Genomic DNA, 21,843 nt, shown 5'->3' on the forward strand with positions numbered 1-21,843 from the left:
CTGCAGGTGTGGAGTCCTGAGTCCATTCTAGCACTGAAGATGTTACCTAGCCGGGTAACGAAATGTTTGCAAGAAAACAGCCAAGCTCAGAGAACCCCAAGGACTCCACAGGTCAACCCTGAGCTACACGTATTCACTTCTATTGGTATCTGCAGGTGTCTCAGTGGGGGCATATGTTGGAAGCAGTATCATGCCATCACAGCACAAGCTTTGCCTGTTTTGAACATTCATTATGACATTGCACACATACATAAAAGTTGTGGAGCTTACGGTGTGAGCTGCTTTTGTCATCTTGACAAAAGCAAAAGATCCTGTGAATGACGCTGCCCCTCACTGAGTTTGTGGTGATGGGCACATATACCTGAAAAGGCTCCTCCTCATATGAACTTGGTGAATGGAGTTAAGCAGTCTTTCTTTCTTTCTTTCTTTCTTTCTTTCTTTCTTTCTTTCTTTCTTTATTTCTTTCTTTCTTTCTTTCTTTCTTTCTTTCTTTCTTTTTCTTTCTTTCTTTCTTTCTTTCTTTCTTTCTTTCTTTCTTTCTTTCTTCACTTTCTTTCTTTGAACTTTATTTCAGCAAAAGATAAAATATAAGGAAACAGAAGAAAAAAGATTGAAAAAAGTAAAGATCAGAAAAAGAATGAAATTTAAGGTGCAGAAATGAAAAAAATACAAAAAGAAAAAATAACTTCCAACCTTCTTTGGTACAGGTACAAATATATAATACATTCACCTCTTACTCTAAAGTTTAAACTAATACATAGTATTTCTATGATCATAAACAGTATTAATCATCAAATCCCAAAATTAAAGTTTCATTTCTTTCAGTTTCAAGCAAAAAGTCCAAAAGCAGCTTCCAAGTAGAAACAAAGCTAGACAGAGTCTTTTAAATCAAAATAGTCAATTTTGCCATCTCTGCCAACTCCATCAACTTCGCCATCCATTCTTCAGTTGTAGGTATTTGTGGGTCCTTCCATTTCTGCACATATAAGAGTCTTGCTGCTGTTATATAAAGAAATAAAGTTCCATATTTTCTTTCAATCTGTTTGTCCACCATACCTAAAAGAAAAACCTCTGGTTTCAATTATACATCCATTTTTAAAATTCTCTGAATTAAAGTACATATCAAGTCCCAGTATTTCTTAGCCTTCTTACAAGTCCACCAAAGATGATAAAAAGTACCTTCACATTGATTACATTTCCAACATGCATTTGACAGTCCCTTATACATCTTGGACAATTTATTCAGTGTAAAGTACCAATGATACATCATCTTATAAAAACTCTCTTTGAGGTTGTAATTAAGTGTAAACTTCAGTCCTTTGCTCCACAAATTCTCCATTGGTCAAGCATTATATCCATTTTTTTTTGCCCAATTAATCTTTAACATAATTATCTTTGACATAAGCAGTCTTTCACTTGCATTGGTTCTATTAAAGAGTTTATTGGTAGGACTAGAACTTTGCATTGCCCACCTAAATGTTTCTATGTGCTGTTGAAGTCCAAAGGAAATAACTTCCCACTGCCATGCCCTAATGATACAGTTTTATGAACTAACAGCAGTGTTTTGAACTATCTTCAAATGTAGTATAATCTTTCTACAGCATGAGTAACTTGGCTAGCCAAAAAATGTGGAAAGGTGCTATGGAAGCTTTTAATGAGTACTCCATAAGCTGTGAATGTCCTCCTTGTATAGGTATGCAGTGCTATTGATAAGAAATTGAACTCCGACATTGGACAGGCAGGCACCATCAATATCACCTACAGTATAGCCTCAGTTTTTTTGTTCAGGGCTTCCATCATCTCATATCCATTTGTTAGAAAAAAGAATAGAGCAAGATTTAATCTCTTATTACTGATATCTTGCTTATTACTGAGGTCTTGCTCAGACTTGGCACAGAAAGGTTTACCTTCTCACTCCACAATCAAGATTATGATCATAGCAGGAAACAGCTATCAGAGATTACTATGAAAGAGGGTGAGAAATTAAATGAACAAGATTTCTGATAAGGGGTAGGGGAGAAATGTCCCCAGTGGTCTCCACTAAGATGGTTGTTTTGCTGCAACAAGTATCAGGAATTTGTTCCCATAAGGCAGCTGATAACATCACCTACAGGGAAGTTAAATACAACTATGGATGTGCAAACAGTTTCATTTGAATGCAGATGTGTAATTTTGAGCATGAAACAGCTGCCTTGATTTTGTGTGTGTATGTGTGTGAGGGAGTGTTTTGAACTCAAAACAACCTATTGGGTACTCAGATCAGCAATTGCATCCAGGACAGGACATTTTATGAAGTTTCAGAATGAAATGTTTTGCACTTCCCTAGCTGCATGGGCTAGGGCTTCATGGGCTAAACAAACAAGGTTCAGCTCTGACCCAGCTGTAAGTTATCCACATGGGATGAAGATATGGAAAACAGGATATAAAATAGGACAGTATAGGACCCCATACTGTATTTTAAATAACACTGGGCCAAACAGTTCACTTAATATCTCTTTGAACAAGCCATCCAAGATTAAAATGTGTGTGAGAAGAAACAGCCTTCAGGCTGATCCATTTTTTAATTTGCTATTGTCCTTTCCAACTGAATCTGTCCTTCTCTTGTTCTTTCTTTGCTGCTAGACAATATCATTTAAGCTACAGGAAAACAATTGTTCTACTATTCCATTGGGGGAATAGAACTGACTAGTCTGTCTGGGTGATGAGTCAAATGACCCTTAGCTACAAATTAAACTTCTCACCACTGGTAATCATCTCCAGACTTATTTCATTTTTCTACAGATATGTAAATGAGGTTCTTCCCCCAAATATTAAGTGTGCTTAATTTTTTTTATTTGATTTCTTACTACAGTTCAATCACTTTTAGAATGGAATGACCTATTCTGCATTAAGGGAAAGGAAATACTGTATATTGTTTTAATTATTGAAAGGAGGGTGTGCCATTCTGGTCTGGCTGGAGACATGATAATATATCACTGTCATGTTATTTCTTAAGTACTTTAGAATGGCCCAGATAACTTTATAACTGCTTAGTGAGTTGTAATGTGAGATAGTGTGTGAACATAAGGAGCCTAGATTATTGGATGGTGTCACAGCTCTGGGCATAAATGGATGTCTAGGTTTAGGCTTATAGAAATTCCTAAGAAATTATACTTAAAATTAAATGATTAATAGACCAAGACAGAACTGAGTAACTACATCAGTTCTGAGGAGCCATTTAAATTTAAATTAAAACAGCAGATTGTGAGAAGTTCTTGTGTTAGACGTCTCCGTTATACTATCCTGGTGATGCATTCTTCATTCTCCAGATTCTGCTTTTATACTTCGAGTATGCTGCAGAAAAGATCGAAGTCAGGCAGATTATGTTTGTTAGCTCTGAGGAACATTGATGTCCCTTAACTATCTGAAATTTCTGTAAAGAATTTTAAGCCATTTTAATATAATACAATGGTTCACAGATTTATTTGATGTAATACACTGATTTATCTGCATTTTATTCTATGAAGAAAATTCTCAGTACCCTTAGCCATTATACCAGGGAAGGGGAGAACATTATTACCAATTTTATCAAATTCAAAGCCAGGCATATGTTCTATCAGAAGACATCCATCCTCTACCATAGAGTCCCAAACTGGTGGTTCACTTGCCTTCGGGACTTCTAATCCATTAGATGTATGATAATCTACTAGATTAGGTCCTGTAGGGTTTAGGGTTCCAGGTTTAGAGCAAAGAGGATGTGGTTAGTTCTATACTTTTTGCCCACAACTAACTAACTTTTGAGACCTGACCAGCCTTTGGATTTGAAAATAAGGTAAGACTTGGTTAAATGGGAGAACAGTGGGTAATGTCAGAGCTACACTGTCATTTAAACTGGGGAGTTTAAAACATCTGAAAGGAAGGCTGGGGCAAACCATTTTGCAGGACAAACTGTGATTGTGTCCATGTGGTCACCAGGAGTTAAGGGTATATTTGTCTTCTAAAATATATTATGTAATTAGGAAAAAAATAGGTAGCCCAGTGTGGTGTAACAATTAAAGTTCTGGACAGGGGTTGAGAAGAGATCCAGGTTCCAGGTCCATCAGCCACAAAGCTTTCTGGGTGAGTTGAGGCCAATCTCTTAACCTAGCTAATCTCACATAATTCTGGTGAAGATAAAATGGATAGGGAATCTGTTGAGAACACTGCCTTCAGCTGCTGAAGGAATGGTGGGATATATATGCAGCAATAACAAACCAGGTCTATAGCAAACCATCTAGATATTTTTTGTGTGAGTGTGCACATTTCTGCATACTTCTGTGTATACTTTGTTTGCCACTGCTTCCATATTAAAATGATGTGCACCATCTCTCGCACAGAAGAAATCATGGGTACAGTGTAATATAGGGACCTCTTGAATGTTTAGCCCCAATCAGATTAGTTTCACATTCTGCAAAGAGCTCAGAACTTATCTGAACAATCAGATAAAGGCAAAGGGTGTGAAGCAAGTGTGTTTATATATTTGTTTTTGTTTATATTTCAACTTTCTAGGCAAAGAGGTGTACAATAAAAAGCTGTGTTTCAGAATTTCAGTCAGTTAAGGTTGGTTTTGGAAATTTGGCTCCCTCTGTTAACATTCCAGCATGTTTTTTAAATCATGGAGCCATTAAAGGGGGAAAAAAAAAGACTTATCCAGCTTTGTATTCCCCAGATCTCAGCAGCTTCTTTGTGGTCTCTGATTGGAAGAGCTACAGAAAAAAATTAAAGCTTTATCACAGGGGGGGAAGAGAAATGAAATGTTTTAGAAGAGTGTCAAATTAAATTTCAGATGAGTCAAGACTGAAATTCCCAGCGAACATTTTGAATGACAGCATCAACTTCTCTGAATATCTGTCAATTTCAAAAATTTCAGCAAAATCAATCGCTCTGTCTGTCTGTCTATCCATTTATCTATCTGTCCATCTGTCCACATGCACACACATGCATACGTTTTTTATATTATCTAAATTGCTGTCCTGGGGTTGACAGTTGGCCTATAAAAGGTAAAGCACCATTTGGAACTAATTTGGTAGGAGAGTGGGGGGTTGGGGGTGGGAATGGTAAATTTTGGACAACTACATAGCGTGAGACTCTCCATTAAGATATAAGGAGAAACCAAAGGAGATAAGTTGAATATGACAACACATTCCATGTGGTCCCAACTGCTTTTTGGAATCTGTACAGAATTTTTATTATTAGTCATATTTTACTGTCTGCAATTTTAAAAACTGAGAGTCAAAAGCTGGTTCTTAGGAAAGAATGGTTGTAGTTTACAAGATTGGGGTAATGGAAGAATTGATGGTAGTTCTCTACAATGTACATCTGAAGAGCCTTTTACAGTTCATAGAATATTTCTGAAACTGTTTCCTACCAACTTTCAAAACCCACTTTTTAGCTAATTTACAATGTGGGCTTTTTTCAAAAAAATAATATTTTTGTCTTTGTTTTTCACCTATTATCCTCTATCACCATTCAGTTATGTTTATAAAACTTCCAACTCTACCAAACTCTTGATGAAAGCCACCATATATTAAGAAATGACCCAATTTATTAGTACTGGTAGTACTAATTTATTAGTATTTATTTATTAGTACTGGTAGTTTTCAGGGACTTGTTTAAGTATTCTAGAATTGGTAAAGTTATGCACTCTTTATTTACAATATCTAGAGATTACTTGTATTTTAGGGATATTATTTATTTATTTATCAAATTTACATGGCCACCCATCTCACAAGGAGTAACTCTGGGCGGTGGGTAACAATTAGATAAAACAACAAATATATAAGAACAATCATTATAAAAATATACAACAATTATTAAAAATTAAAATATTATCAAAATTAAAATATACAAACCACAAGTCATGGAGACAGTAAATATATCAACCATAATAGTGAAGCCATCTTAGAATGTTACCAGTTACCTGGGACCCCCAAGCCTGGTGATATAACCAAGTCTTGAGGGACTTCCCGAATGCTAGCGGGGATGGAGCTAACCTGACTTCAGGGGGAGGGAAGATTTCACAAGTTGGGCACCAGGGCAGAGAAGGCCCACCTCCTGGAACCCACCAAATGTAAGTCCCTCGCAGATGGTACCCACAGTATGCCTTCTCTGCCAGATCTAATGGGACGGGCTGATGTAATTGGGGAGAGGTGGTCCCTCAAATAGCCTGGCCCCATGCCATGAAGTGCTTTAAAGGTTAAAATCAGCACCTTGAATTGGACCCAGTAACAAGCTGACAGCCAGTGCAGCTCTTGGAGCAGAAGTGTGACATGTGCTATTCTGGGAGCACACATAACTGCCCACGCCTCTGCATTCTGCACCAGTTGAAGCATCCAGGTACTCTTCAAGGGCAGCCCCATGTAGAGTGCATTATAGTAGTCCAATCTAAAGGTGACTAGGGCATGAGTGACTGTGAGCAGAGCCTCCTGATCTAGGAATGGGCACAACTGGTGCACAACACAAAGCTGTCCAAAGGCCCTCCTAGCCACGACTGCCACCTGTACTTCGAGCAGGAGTCATGAGTCTGGGAGGATCCCCAAATTGCACACCAGGTCTGTCTGGGATAGTGCAACCCCCTCTAGCACCAAAGATGGCATAGTCCTAGAACCAGCGGACCCCGAACCCAAAGCCACTCAGTCTTGCCAGGATTCAGCTGAAGCCTGTTCTTCCCCATCCAGACCTCACAGGCACCAGGATAAGACGTTCATAATATATGTTTGTAAAAAGGACACAATAGATTATAGAGATAGAGATACATCTTTCTCCCTCTTTTTAAATACTAAATCTTGGATTCATGTGATGGGAGGTTCAGAACCAAAAGAGAAGTATTTCTTAACCCTGAAGCTATTTAACTACTGAAAACTTATACGTGAAGTGATAATGATCTGTGGATTAAAAATATGGATTACTTACCTTCAGAGGGGTGTTTTACCTTGATCAATATGCTCCTTGAAGATGCCATCCTGGACCAAAGCAGGATTTTCTTTGAAGTTCCAGATCAGAATGGTCATGCCATTTTGAACCAGACTTTATTATCAGAGTCCCATTTCCAACAGTGCTCTTATGATCGGAGGCCGCTTGCATTCTCCTTTGATTGAAAGCATCAAGGCAGAGCAACTTGATTTTTCAAATTAAGGTATCACCTTGAATAAGATTAGTGAAGTGATCCAGATGGAGGCAAAACGGTGGACTTGGAGCAATCTTCATGGGCCTCATTAAAGGCAGTGTAGGCAAATTCATGGAAAATAAACTAGTCATTATAAATTAGCCATTACATGGAGAATACTCTCGTGCCCATGTCTTGCAGATGGACTTCATAGTAAGTGCCTCTGTAAGAATACTGGACAGGATATTGGCCCAGTCCAGTAGGGCTTTTTTGATGGTGCATTTAATGACACAGCAATTTAGGTTGAAATGAAAGAAGCACAGCCACTCTCAGTTTGATGGGTTTTGGGAAAATTTGTGGGAGAAATTTCATTCTTCATTCTCTTGGAGAATGAGAATGAAAAAAGAGTTTGGTCACTGTTGTCCACTGTGGGATCAATTCAGCTTTGCTGCATCACAAAGTAGTTAAACCACAATTACTTCCCAAAGTCCTTTATATACAACATGTGTTTCTTTCATCAACTACAGTTTCCAATTTTTTTTTTTTTCATTCTTGTCCCTGTGAATCTGCAGCTTATAAGCAACTCTGTTTTCCAATCACTGTTCAGCTTGATAGTTGAGCACAAATTGCTGAGTTAATCAGAATCAAATAATAAGCAACTACTTCTTTCTATAAAAAGAACATGTTTCCAGAACTTCTCAAGTAACAGGCAGTTCTTCAACCTCTAACAGTACAGCATACATTTGTGGGCAATATTTTACATCCCCTTCCTTCATAGGCTGTGAAGTTGATGTTCAGCAATGGCAAAACTGCATGTTGAATTTTGAAGGGAAGAATTCATTATGAAGCAATTAGTGCACACATTGAAGAGCCATAAGAGGCCTGCCTTCTACATAATGCCAGACCATCTGGGTTGATGGAATTGAAGGGCTTGGAAATACCCTGTTGATTAAGGAAGCATACATGCTTGTTTCCAGAATGGACCTGGATACATCACAAAATTCCAAAGAGGCATTTAGAACATCAAGGCCAATGCTCTTCCAGAAATCAGATTAAAGTATCCACATTCAAAATGGGAAAACTATCTGGCCTCCATTTAAACATATTCAATGAAGGTGTGCCTGTCATCTCTCTGCATATTGCATCAGCTCATATTTCTTGTTGAGATAAAAGAAATGAATCTCTGATGAAGTTGAATCTCAGAATGAATCTCCCATGGAAATGAATCATCAAATTCCATCATGATTTCAATAATTTCCACCCACAATAAAACTAGACAATGTACACATAAACATGTTACACAGTAAACCTACAGATCTCTATGCGCATATACAGGCTTCCAGCTTCCATCAAGAACACCAAGTCTGTCATCTATAGCCCAGCTCTACGCTATAGTGGCATTTGTTCTGACTCACTTGATAGAATGGAATGGAATTAAATAGAATTAAACCAGGCATTCAGGAGATTGAACTAACTTCCCAGTGAGTTAGACAAATCAACAGAGCCAGATTGATTTCCATTCAAGTACATCATTAATAAGCTACAGCTCATACCATTCAAACACATTATTAATAAGCTACAGCCCATTCTGAATAATGACAATGGGCTTTTTCATGTACTGAGTGGCAGATCCACCCTTGCATATGCTTCAGGTTGCCACCAACCTGAAGCAGATTCTCATAAGTAACACAAACATATTGCCAACGTGGGAATCAGACTCTGCCACAAACTCAGATGTCTAGTTTGCTCTCACATCTACATCAACAAGACTATCACAGGTCCCAGCAAGTACATGCACAAGATTAGAGGTACTTTCACATGCTCTTCCTCTAATGTGATATATGCCATCATCTGCCAGCAATGCCCCTTTAGATTTTACATAGGACAAAGAGGACAAGCTTTGTGCAAAAGAATTAATGGACACGTTTGACATCAGGACTCAGAACAGGGACAAGGTAATACTAGAGCATTGCAACCTCTCAGGACACTCTGTTACCAAAGTGACAATTTTGGAGAAAAGAGACTGACACTCTGACCAAGTGGGAGAATGCTCAAGTCACATATATCAAAAGGTTTCAAGTATGTAAAAGATATGTATTTCTAACTTATTATGGTATTATGAATTATGGGCCTTTGTTCATGGAAGAAGAGTAGACGTTATTATACAGCGTTGGAAAGAGACTTCCATACTTTTAGCACACGGGTTTTTTCACCTCCCTCCAAGGTTATTATTTCTTCCTTTATTCTTAACATTAATTAACCACCTTTCTAAACAGCCTACTCTAAATGGCTCACAGTAAAACATAGTGACAAAATAAATTAAATATAGCTGATTAATATATCACCTATATTTTATTTATTTATAAATAAAACCCTGCAGTTAAAATGGGTAGAAATAGTGCCAGGTAACCCCATCCCAGATAATAGAATTCTCATTTGATATCTAAAATATTATTTTAACAATTGCTTGAAGAGTAGGGATTTGCACACTTGGAAAATTATTCAGAAAGAGTGTTTCAGACCTCACTGGAGACATCATCTCTCTGCTGCTCATTATAACATTTTTCAGGCATCTGGCAAGCCTGACACCCCCCATAAAAAAAAAAAAAAAAAACCCACTGCTTTAAGGATTCCAATCATTAAAGTTAAAATGATCCTTAAAGCAGCAACACATTTTATTCAGACTCTCCTGGAAACTTGAAAAAGGTTTGGGTCCTTTAATGCTCAACAACTTTAAGATGAGTGGCCGTAAACTCCCAGAATTCCCCAGTCAGGAAGTTGCTGAGGTTGGGAAAGACTGCTTTAATGAATAAGAGAGAGGTCCTTTGCTTAGACTTGGGCAAGACCTGAATCACTTTTTCTAAATCTTTTTTGAAATCTGTACAGCTCTGCTAGAAGTGTATACTATGTCTTTGCTACAGAAATGTAGACTACCATTAGGTGATAGCAAAAAATGTTTTCTTTACCTTTGCTGCAGTCTTATGGTCATCTAGGTTCTAGAAGGCCAGGTAGAATATTATTAGAGAGATTTTCCAACAGTGGGAGATCTCAACTGAGATGCCACAACATGAAAGATCAGTTCCATTTGCTGCCTACGATGTGAATTCACAAGCATATGGAGTTCAACCACAGTTCCTCTTTAAGAAGAGTAGGTTATGTATATGTATAGCTAAACCTTTTAATGATAAACCAGAAATTTGGGAGATTTTTCCAAAACCAGATTCAGTCAATGTATCATGTGTCAGATATTTAGTTTGAGCTCATTCAAATAGCACATGGCATTGACAAGGAAGAAACACAGTTTCTGCCAGCACCTCTGACTTGCATAAAGTAGATGCATTGAAGAAAGAAAGTTCTACATTATGTTTGAGGGTATAATATGCCTGGGAAGGAGAACATCAGACTATTTCAGTAGCCCGTAGTGCATAAATATGTTTGCTTATATTGTTAAATCTGTTCCTGTCTTTCCACCATTGGTGTGGAAGGTGGCAAACAAATTGCAAGATACATGGGAGGAAGACAATGAAATGTGGTAAACCAGTGGTATGAAGAAATAAACATATGAAAGGCAAAGCAGAGTGATGAAATAATAATAGTAATAGTAATTGTAGCAAAGTCTGAAAACAATAAGTGTACTATTTTTACAGCTACTCCAGTGCATCAGCTTTTCAGCCAAAGACCTATCTGAATAAATGCATCTTTACCTGTTGGTGGAGAGTTATTTGAGATGGTTAGAAAATCACCCTACCTCCTGAAATTCCTTCCAGAGTAGCCACAGAGAGGTTGTCATTTGAATTGCTGCCAAACATGCTTCAGAAGTTGGCAGAACAGAAAGAAGAGTTTTCTTGAAGATATGCAAACTCGAAACAGACACACCTGGAGGAATGTGTTTAAAAAAACAGATATTAAGTTATATTCAATTTTATGGAGCATGAACAGTACTTCGAATTACTCCTGAAAGTAACTGGTACCTGATGAAACTCTTGCCACACTGGGGTCATATGTTCCCTATAACCAGATCTAATTCATTAATAGCCTGGCTATGGCATTTCACTGTTCGTAGTTTTTAAGCACTCTTCAAAAACAGCACTACATAAAGCAAAACCCAGGAAGCCAGAGAAGATGTGGCTATGCTTCCATGTTGCTAGGTCTGACCGTATATACCCACGTGTATTATGTCCATGCAAAGCAAGATAGATGTACTTCCATAGAATGATTTGGGCCATGGAGGTGAAGGTGAGCTCTTCTGTTCATACAGGCTCTGTGGGAGAAGACTGAGAATGACTCTGAAATAGACCAAAGTGAAGCAACGTGCACTTCACTTCATTCTTAGAAGTGAGGGGACTGCATTGCTTTAATAAATGTATGTCTTCAAACACCCATACATTTGGATGCAAGAATCCATTTCTAGTCAAACGTAATACTGTGGCTCTAAATGGTTTTTCAATCTATTCCTACCTGATTGACAACACTGCATTTTTTAAAAGACATCTAGTCATTGGCAGGGATGGGAATTGCAGCTGGAGACCTTTGGAGTTCACCAGATTGGAGAAGATTGTTGTTGGGCTTTTTTCAGTGTAAAATCATATTCCTCCATACTTGCTTTTGTATGTTTTGTTTTGAATATTCAATCACCTTAAATCACAGTTAACCATATCCCAGAGCAGTTTTTCTTGAGATGAACTGCTACTGTTTGCAGAGACCCTTAAGTTTGAAGTCCTGCAGGCAAACAGCAAGTCTTCTCTTGATGAAGAATGTGTTTCTGTGAGGAAGCCAGCAACTGCTGGACATACTAGATTTCTAGTATACTAGATTTCTAGTATGTCCAGGATATTTTTCCCCTTAAGGGAAAGTGAATAAAGATGATATTCCAGCAGTTGCAATCTGAAATAGAGCAGTCCAAGAAATTCTCCTTCATGTGCTTTTCCCATGAGGGTGGATCAACTCATAAAGGAAGAATCTAGGAGGGAATTTATAGAATGAAAATGATAGCTTCTCCAGACAGAGGATTCTTTTTTTTTTTTAGAAGGTCTGAGATCAGTAGATTATATGTAGGTATAAATGATAGCTACAATGGACAGAAAAGATTACTGAAGTGATTTAGCCCATCAGGGTCCTTTTCCTTCAAGCAGCAGCTGGTTCCCTATGGCCCTCTCTCTTTTAGGCTTGCTTATTTGCCAGAAGCTTTGGAGAAGGAAGGAAAGAAGGAAAGAAGGAAAGAAGGAAAGAAGGAAAGAAGGAAAGAAAGAAAGAAAGAAAGAAAGAAAGAAAGAATCTTTTTTTTCTTTCCAAAGATTTTAAAATACGCTTTGAGTATCCCCAAAGCAAGCATTGTAAAATAAAATGATGGAACCTCATTTGGAAAAATTATATCAATTTATTTCTTTTTCCATATGATTTAATATATCCATAGCCTCTCTTGGGGTGTGAGCATGAACCTGGCCACATTTTTCCAGGCTGACATCATCTGTTTCACTCTCACTTTCACATCCTGCCTTAAACTGCCTGCATGCACATCAACAAGACCTGGGGGGGATGGGGGGCAGTGATATTTGATAGGAGCAATTGTGTGCACTGCTGTTTTAGACTAACTGTGGCTATACACTGCTATGTCAACAAAAGTCACTTTTGCCATATGGAAACCTAATTATGTCAGGACAATCTGTTCCAAACACTGGAGAAATTCAAGTCATTAAAAAAAAAAATCAGTTGCTTTTTTAAAAAAAAATCTGAGAGCAAATCCTTCTTAAATAAGTGCTCATATTTCAGAGTTAGAACTTACCGATCAGAGTTTGAGAATAATAAAAAAGGAGTTTTTAGTTATTTGTAAGTGTTTGAAAAGTTTGTAAGAAGAAAACACAAATATTTTCCCTATTCCTTCAGTAAAAAGTTACTCTTTTTATTTAAAGCAGTAAGAAAAAAAACAACAGACTTTGCTGAAACAAATGGCAAAACATCTTTTCCCATGCAGAGCAAATAGGCATTTTGAAAGAACCCGTATTGTAGTAGTAATCTGGACTCTGAACATTTAGCAACCTTAAAGGGCATATTTTTTGTTGACCCCTACTCTATATGGGTATTTTCCATTCATTCAGTGAGGTCTTGCCTAATTGACATTTCTGATGATTTTTACCCATAGATTTCTTTCATGTTAGAGTCCTCTCAGAGACATCTCATATACCTCAAAGCAGAATGGAAATGATGAAAATGATGGCTTGAGATGGTGTTATATTGCTCAAAATTATAATTCAGAATGTTTATTACATTTTGATCTACAGACCATAATGCCTCTTGACTAATCTAATCTTGACTCAGAAGTCCTGTTCAGGAAAAATGTGCTTTCTCTGCACCTGGGTTTACAGTTCATGGTTTCTTCCCTAGATCTTTACTGTTTGGTAAAGAATGTTAGCTTTATAACTAGTTTCTCCTTGTTCATTCACAACCACAGTTATTTACAGAAATTAAAAATCTTTTTTCAAGGACCTTTAAATTATGTCTTTGTTTCTGCTGCCAGATAATTCATTCATTTGGTGTTACTGTATAATCACTGTTCCTATTTGCATTAGTAACACAAATATAGCAGCTATTTTGATTCCTATAAGTAATAGACACTGACTATTTATGGTACCAGTTTAGGTATGCTATGCCTGCGTGAGTGAAGTGGAACCAGATAATGAAGTCCAAGGAGAAGAAGTAACTGCAAAGTGGGCAGATTGGTTCTGCATTTAATTGCATGTTTATTTCTCTAGATAAACTTTTGAGTTGTACATAAATGAACACTAAAGCATTAAGCACATATGTTATGGAACCACACACCATAAGAGGATTTGAGAGGCAACCTCTTGGGCCTCACCTACCTAAACTGAGTGCCAAACTGCCCATGATTTTAAAGCCACAAAAGCTATGTCTTTTTTATTTTTTATGCTAAAGAAAGTGCAAGTAACACAGTCCAAATGAACACCTGACTGTGGATAAGTAGGGACATTTTAACCTTTTGCCTTCTCTATTAAATTGGATGGATCACTTTTTTCATAGCAGATATTGTCTGCAGTTGGTCCTCAATATAGATCGGTATGACAGCTCTGGGAAAATAATCAGGAAACCAGTCTAGTGGTTATTAATACATAGTATATGCATACTGAAGTTACTGAAGTGGTGAATAGCTTCTGCCTTTTACAATCAACTGTCAACAGTAAAGGAACAAGAGTCAAGAAATATGCCACAGACTACCTGGAAAAGTTATTCAGATACTGTGATGTGTCTGTAGCTACAAAGATCAGCATAGTGCAAGCCATGGTATTTCCTGTGACACTCTATGAGAGCAAAAAATTGAAGAAGCAGGATAGGGAAAAATATTGACACTTTTGAACTTTGGTGTTGGAGAAGACTCCCGAGTACACCGTGGATAACCAAGAAAACAAAGAAATGGATCATCGAACAAATCAGCTTGAATTCTCACTCGAGGCACAAATGATCAAGCTCAAATTATCCTACTTTAGACACATTATGTGAAGATCTAGAGAGAGTCTCTGGAGAATGCTCTAGGTGAAAGGAAAGAGAAGAAGACGATCAGCAGCAAGGTGAATGGACTCATTTATAGTGGAGATAGGTACACTGTTGGAAGACCTTGAAGACCAAGTTAGGAACAGATCATCATGCAGAAAATCTATGTAGTTGCTAAGAGTTGACACTTAATTGATTGTACATAATCAATACAAAAAAAAAAAAAAGGTAAACACTTTGCTACCCAGAAAAACCTAGTCTCCACATCTAGTGTTTTCACAGGGTTACTTCTGATAAGCTTCCAAGGTTCTGATAAGCAAAAGGCCAAAAACTGAATGGGAGGCAGTGGGAAAATGGAAATATTTTGCCATTACACTCTTTTCCATCCCAGCTGCTTCACCTGATGTGATTGTCATTTAATATTAATATGTTGCTACTCCTGTAGAATGTCTCAGTGAGAGTGACCCTCCAAATATGTGTACACAGACTGCAGTTTGCTATCTTAAGTACATGCGGAGAGGGAGTGGACCAGAGCACTATGATATGGAATGCAAATAACGTGCCAAAATCTAGTTTTTTAGTCAAGTGGCCTAAACAGGGTTAACTTAATACACTGTTGGAGGCTTTATAGCAGAATACTGTCTGTTCCCAAAATGATTCCATTACTTGAAACTATCTTCTTGACTGGGTTGGTATATCAGATATAGTTAGTTTGCTAGTAGTTACAGTTAAGTGTAACCCAGTCAGTTCTGTGTTGCTTGTGTGTACTCCCTCCCCAGCTGTGATATTGCCAAGAATTGTCTAGGTCTGTTTGTTTGGGTTTTTTCCCTACATGCAATTATGTCTGGACTCAGAGCTGGAAGCTTTTGCAGACATCATCTGTACTTCCCAGGACTTGGCTTAAGCACAATCTTGAATTTAATAACCAGCTCCAGAACAGAAGCAGATACTCCATAAATCATTTTAATAGAGAAACGGCATATTATAACAATTTATTTTTAGCCTAACTTACTCAGGGATGAGAAAATTTTGAGCATGTATTGTATCATTGCTGCATCTGTATATGAACATATGTACCTTATCACAAATAGCTTCATCTCTACATCTAAATGTTGGTGTCCTACATAAATATTAGCATTTTGCTATTTGTAGAAATAATCCTAAGAATGTACATGGGGGTCCATGGGGGATTAAGAGGGAGCAATTGTTGAAACGTATATCACAATATTATGCAAATCTTTTGTATTTGCATCATAATGTCACACAAAAGTATGTCATGGATTAAACTTGCATTGTCACAATGTATGTGTAGTCATTCTGACAAACTCTTGGCTTGCTTGCTTATTCTTTAGATACTATAAATCTCCAGCCATGTATGAGTTGTTGTTCTGTGATCTATAGGGACTGTCGTGATTTTGGATTTCTGAAGACTTGATTTATGTGTGTGTAGAAGACTGTGCATATTGCTTTGGATCCATATGTTCATACCATACTGGTAATAGGATTATGCACTCCTAATATTAACAAACATAGATAATAACTGTAACAAGGGTGCACAACCTGAGCCAATGGCCTTATGTTGCTGCCGAAACCTTTGAATGTGATCCTGAGAGTCCAGTAGGATCTGGAACAAGCAAGCGTGATTTTAAAATTATGGCATGTCAGTCATGATTTCATTTCACAAAGGACATACTGTAAGTCATATAAATGATGTGATGATGTCATGACACGTGTGTCATTATTTGCCCCACTGTCCTTCTGCAGACACCCACTCCAAAATTTGCCATTTTTCATGTGACAGAAGGAGAGAATTATAGGCAGTAATTACTTTAGTTTTACTTAATTCATTACATTAAATTTATTCTAGTCATCCCCACTTTTTTCTCTTGACATACTTAATTTTTGGACCAATGGCTGAGCCATACCTCTCAAAGACCAAGTGTAGCTCAATGTGAAAATATAGTTGAAAAAGTTTCTGAACTTGAAAAGAATGTATAGGATATCAGCTTGTGGGCAATATAAACTTATACAATTCTGGACAATAAATCTAAACAATCGTGGACATAAAGAATAACAAATTAATTATATTATAATACTGGGCAATCAGTGAATGTCTGTTTAAAAATGAGAGAGCTGTATTATGGGTTCTGGAAAGAGGAAAATAATTTTAACTGATACAATAATGAAACAAAGCAAGGGGATCAGGGATAGTCTGCAAGATTGTTGGTGCATTGAGGCAAGCCAGATAGAAGACCAAAATCCAAATATGGCACAAGAGGCAAAGCAACCAAGACTTGGTTCATCAAAGATATTTGTACCACAGTGGCAAGGTGGTTTTTTTCATTGAAAACAGGACAACAGAATTTACTTTGATAAAGCACTTAATGTTGCCCTGAAGCTTTCTGACTACTACTTGTTACTTCTAAAGCCAGGGGAGGACTCTGCACAGAAACTACACTCAGTCAGAAGCCTTCTCAGGATTTGGGAAGGACACATTGGAGAAAGTGGAGAGATGTATCCTCCAGGATGGCTCACTAAAGCTTGGGCAAGGTGTGTTGGAGGAGGAGAGTGGTGTGCTCTCTGAAGCACTTGTGAAAAATTTACTTGTCAAAGCATGGCTAATCAAAATGATATGGTCATTTTTTTTTCTTCAAGGCAAGGGAGGTGACCTCATTGTTTCATGAAACAGCTACAAGGAAGTGATTTGTTTGAATATTCAAAGAAGCAAAGCATCTCTTTGAAGATATGTACTGTTCTGTGATGCAACATTTATTGTTTCAGGATAGAGACATGCATGCACACATGCATACATACAGATGCAACACATACACGAATGCATGAGTCCCCATCAGTCAGTGTATCGCACATACATCCTACTTGGTGGGATGCAAGCAACAATTTATTAACTAGCAAGGTAGCCTCTATGTTACAGTCAGATCAACAAAGTTTGATCTTAAATGATAATCAGTTAATTCATTCAGATATTTATATTTACATCACAACTCTTTGCTTAGATTGGTCCCCCGCAGGGGGGTGAATGCTATATTTCTAGGGGTGACAGAGGTAAATGAGTCTCAAGGGGACTGTGAGCAAGAAGAAGAAGAAAAAAAAAGTTGAGAACTTCTGGCATAGATGACCAAAAGTGAGGTTGAGACAGGGCAAAGAAGATGAGTTGATGCACAAATTGTCTCATGGTGGTAAAAGGAGTCATCTTCTCTTCTGGGTTATTTAGTTCTCATATATTTGTTTATTTTTCTTTTTATTTATTTTTTCATTTGAAAAGAATTTCTGTTTTTATTGACTCCAAAGCTGAGAGAATGCCATGTTTTATCTTCACTGTTAGCTTGGATTGTTGGCACAAGTTATTATTACAAATGTTATCATCTTTCCTCACAACATTCTGAGGTAGTTCTTGGCTTACATTCCCTTGTCCAATCTTGTTGATTTGGTAGACCCATTTTGTAGGCTGGTCAGCCATGACAAGATTATTCTGTGTCTGTGCTGGTCATCTGAGAACTGATTGGTTCCCTTTGTTATCTACAAGGTAGTTGTCTACAAATTTCTAGGAACCTGGTATTTGTTTTGCTGAGTCTTGATGTTCCAGACTGTTATGTTCTCATTTCTCCATTCTCTGATCTTGTCTTCTGTTAGATTTAAAACCTTTGCCTTCTTTACATACTCAACCTTTCTCCAACCTTCCTCCATCTTGCTTCAAACTATTTCAAGCTTTTCATAGAATTGGAAAGTATTATTTAGGCTATCAACCCTCAATCCCATTCATGGACTAAAATAGCCAGCCGCAGGTTGTGGCTTAGATAGTATGAGTTGCCATTGTATGCAAAGGTGAGCCAACATTCATAATAGTCTTTCTCTTTGTGTTACAGAAAATGCCAGTCAGGAAAATTCCCTGCAAAGCCAATGCCCCATCTGGATCTTTTTTTGCACGAGACAATACAGCAAATTTCTTATCCTGGTGCAGAGATGTGGGAGTGGATGATACTTGTCTGTTTGAATCTGAAGGTTTGGGTATGTATCATCCAGTAACATGAGACACTTTTCATTTATATTACATACCACAGATGTTTTTAATGATTTTCATGAGATGTAATCAGTCTATCGTGAGGTCAAGTTCTGTTTTGAAAAAGTAATTATATTGAAGTGGCATGTAATTAATTCTTTTTTTACAGAACTCAATAATTTATAGTTTCCTTACTTTTGGAATAGTGTGCATTATTTTAAGTGTATAATAATAATTCAGAGTTTTGAAGAAAATAAAGGATATTTCAACAAACAGGTAAAAAAAATTCTTGATTCTGCTCTGATGTATTTTAGATCGTAATCAGAATAAGTCTTCCACACAGTTTTGATGCCCTCAGAGCTTTGCTTGTGGAACCTTACTGATATTTTTAGCTTCTTGACAAATACACTCGCTGAGTAGACCACTCTCTCCAGCTGGCTACTTGGGGATTGCAAAAAATAAAAATTAAAAATGCTGCTGTAACCTCTAATTGTCCCTCAGATGATCTAGAGGGGATGGGGATTGGTGGCAAGGCACAGTGGCATCTTGATTTTAGGAAAGATGGGGTAGCTCTGAGTAGCTAAATGGGACAAGCAGAAGTTCCTTCTGTTGGAAAACAGTCCACCTTATAATTCCAAACGAAACACAGTTTCCTCTGGAACAGCATCTAATCCAGAAATCAACCGTCCCAATTTGCAAAGATTTCTGCAAGCCCTAAGGCATTGTGAGGACATGAAATGCAACAGTGATCTCTGGTTGGTACAGCTGTTGAGTGTAGAAGGGTCTTAGATTGCAATTTGATGCTCATTTACTTAGGAGGGGAATACATCCCCTTGAGATTGTGGGATTTACCTTGCATGATTACACTATATGATTGCTATGCGTGCCAGAAAAACTGAATGACATAGCTGTTGTGTCACTTCAAAACATAGATAATTATTGCATTACTGAATGTTTTTCTCAATAAAAAGATTTTATTTTGAAGTTTTTTCCTTTATCTACCTGTTGTCTGCATGTGGTAGTTTTTTAAAAAAAAATCCGGGGAAGCATTCAGACAGACAACCACCTACCTGTATTTTGAAGTAGTAGAATCCTGGGAGGTCTTTATCGTATTTTCCCCCTAAAGGTTTTGACTCCTAGATCATTTGTCAGTATAAATTATTCAAGAAAGTGAGCAGAAATTCAGACCATGCAATTTATTATGCTTAGGATGTTTCTATTATATCATATCATTTTCCTAATTACTACTAACATTCTGTATCTTATTGATCTGTGTAGTTCTTTGAATGGAACTTCTTACTGAGTCTCAAAAGTCACTCATTTAGATCTTAACTAAAGTAGACACTCGGTTTGGTTTTGGGCTTCAGTTAGATTGTATATACAGTAAGTGGGTGGTTGTATAATTGTGAAGTTTCATTTTATACAAAATAAGAACTGAAACAATTTGCAAACCTTTCGGAAGTACAGTTTTACTAAGGTACTACATTATCCTTTTAAAATTTTAAACTATAATTACTGAAAAAGGATTCCTTTTTACATAGCTCAGTAAAGTATATTTGACTATCATACCAGCAAAATATTTAAATTATATAGAGTATGCCTATCCCTAAATTTGATTACAGTTATTCAAATATGATGAGTAATAACCATATGAGTATGATTCTAAGATTAGGCTTATTCTCTTCCTGTCACTTCCAGTCCCCCCCCACCCCACCACCCGATTGGCTTACTGGCCAAAACTGTTCTGCAAGTCCTCAATAACATTTGTAAATAATGGCAAATCAGAAAAAGATCTTCAAGAATCATAAGCATAATAACTGACAAATAACCGCTTGCTTCCTCAAATGATCCTATTTAAAGTATGTCCTGAGTAAATAAGAAAAAGAAGGAATCATATGTAACTGCTTAAATTTATATCTTAATAATAATAAATGAAGATAAGGGCAAATTTACACAGTATCAAATTAAATATCAAGATCAGTCAGTTAGCAATTCCCTCTGCCAACTGTTTAAATTTTTATTTTCATGTTTAGATCATGAACGAACAAACCTTAAACACAAAGTTTAGATTACAGTGGTACCATTGGATAATATCTGCTGGTACTGTTATCCCTTTTATGAGATCATATGGCATGTGTAAAGGGTAGCTGTGCAGCCCTGGGAATATGCTAGGCTGCTTTAAAGGGTTGCAGATAGCTGCTAAAGTCATGATCCTGTGGTCTTTGAAGTTCCTTTTTGCCTTCCAATGGGAAATAGCATACATACCCTCATACCTGTAAATTAATTTCTGAATCACCTGAAGGAGATCCACAGTTTTCATGGTTAAGAGCTACCTCAAGCATGCTTTGTGAAAGATCGATTAACACTTTATTAATTTCTTTTTTCAGTGCAGTCAGGGTGTGTTTGATTATTGAGGAGGGAGATGGAAATCAAGCCTAACATGCCAATAGCATGTTGGTCTGCTTTTCAGATTAATTTGCTTTTAAGCTACATGAAAACACAAAGCCAAGCCTGGCTAATTTTGAAAAGTTAAGCAATGCTGGACCTGGGTAGTTATTGGATAGCAGACCACCAGGGAATTCCAGGACTGTATGTTAGTCAGGGTAGTTTAAAAAAAAAAAAAAAATTGGAAGAAAATGGTAAACCATGTTTGTATTGTTGCTTTAAAAATCTATATGGATTTGTGCACAGAGTCCTCAGGGCTTGAGGAAATTTACTTTTTTAAAATTACAAATTTTAAAATTAACAGGTATAAAACTGGTTTGTTGATTGGTATACATAAGCCTTTAAAGCACTGCAGATGTTTTGTTTAATCATGTGTTCTTTTGGTAAAAAAATACATGTAAAACTCCAGTTCTTTTACATCTCCAAAAGATACAAATCAAATGTTGTTTGTGTCCTTGAATTCATATCTACTTGCAACGAGACATGTGATTTTAAAAATGACATACGTATAACCATTTTTAAAAAAATAACAGAATGCAATTACTTTTGTCTTACACTGACTTTACTCCTTGCCATTTTATTCAGAGAAAAGGAGGAATCAAGTGACAGTATTTTTATCTTTGACTCCTCTGTACCAAAAAGGCATAGTTCAGGTGAAACCCTCGTCTTTATAGTATTTTTTTCTCCTTCTCATACTTACAACAGATCTCTTTTGATACAAAATTTAGGACAACTTTTTTGCCTCAAGATTGCA

General features: G+C 37.0%; 1 protein-coding gene across 2 annotated transcripts in view; it reads left to right on the forward strand.

The window, feature by feature from the left end:
* The window catches only part of GAS2 (growth arrest specific 2), a 130,084-nt gene that overhangs the window by 51,675 nt on the left and 56,566 nt on the right, over nt 1-21,843 (forward strand). For both annotated transcript variants that reach the window (XM_088145086.1, XM_088145087.1), the window contains exon 4: nt 18,511-18,652. In XM_088145086.1, coding sequence (XP_088001212.1) covers nt 18,511-18,652 — 142 coding nt within the window. The remainder of the gene's footprint in view (nt 1-18,510; nt 18,653-21,843) is intronic.

The sequence above is a fragment of the Python bivittatus genome, unplaced genomic scaffold, assembly GCF_059951505.1.
Source record: "Python bivittatus isolate LINGU-HERP-01145 unplaced genomic scaffold, Pbiv_v1 ctg000480_np1212, whole genome shotgun sequence".
NCBI classification, from domain to species: Eukaryota; Metazoa; Chordata; class Lepidosauria; order Squamata; family Pythonidae; genus Python; species Python bivittatus.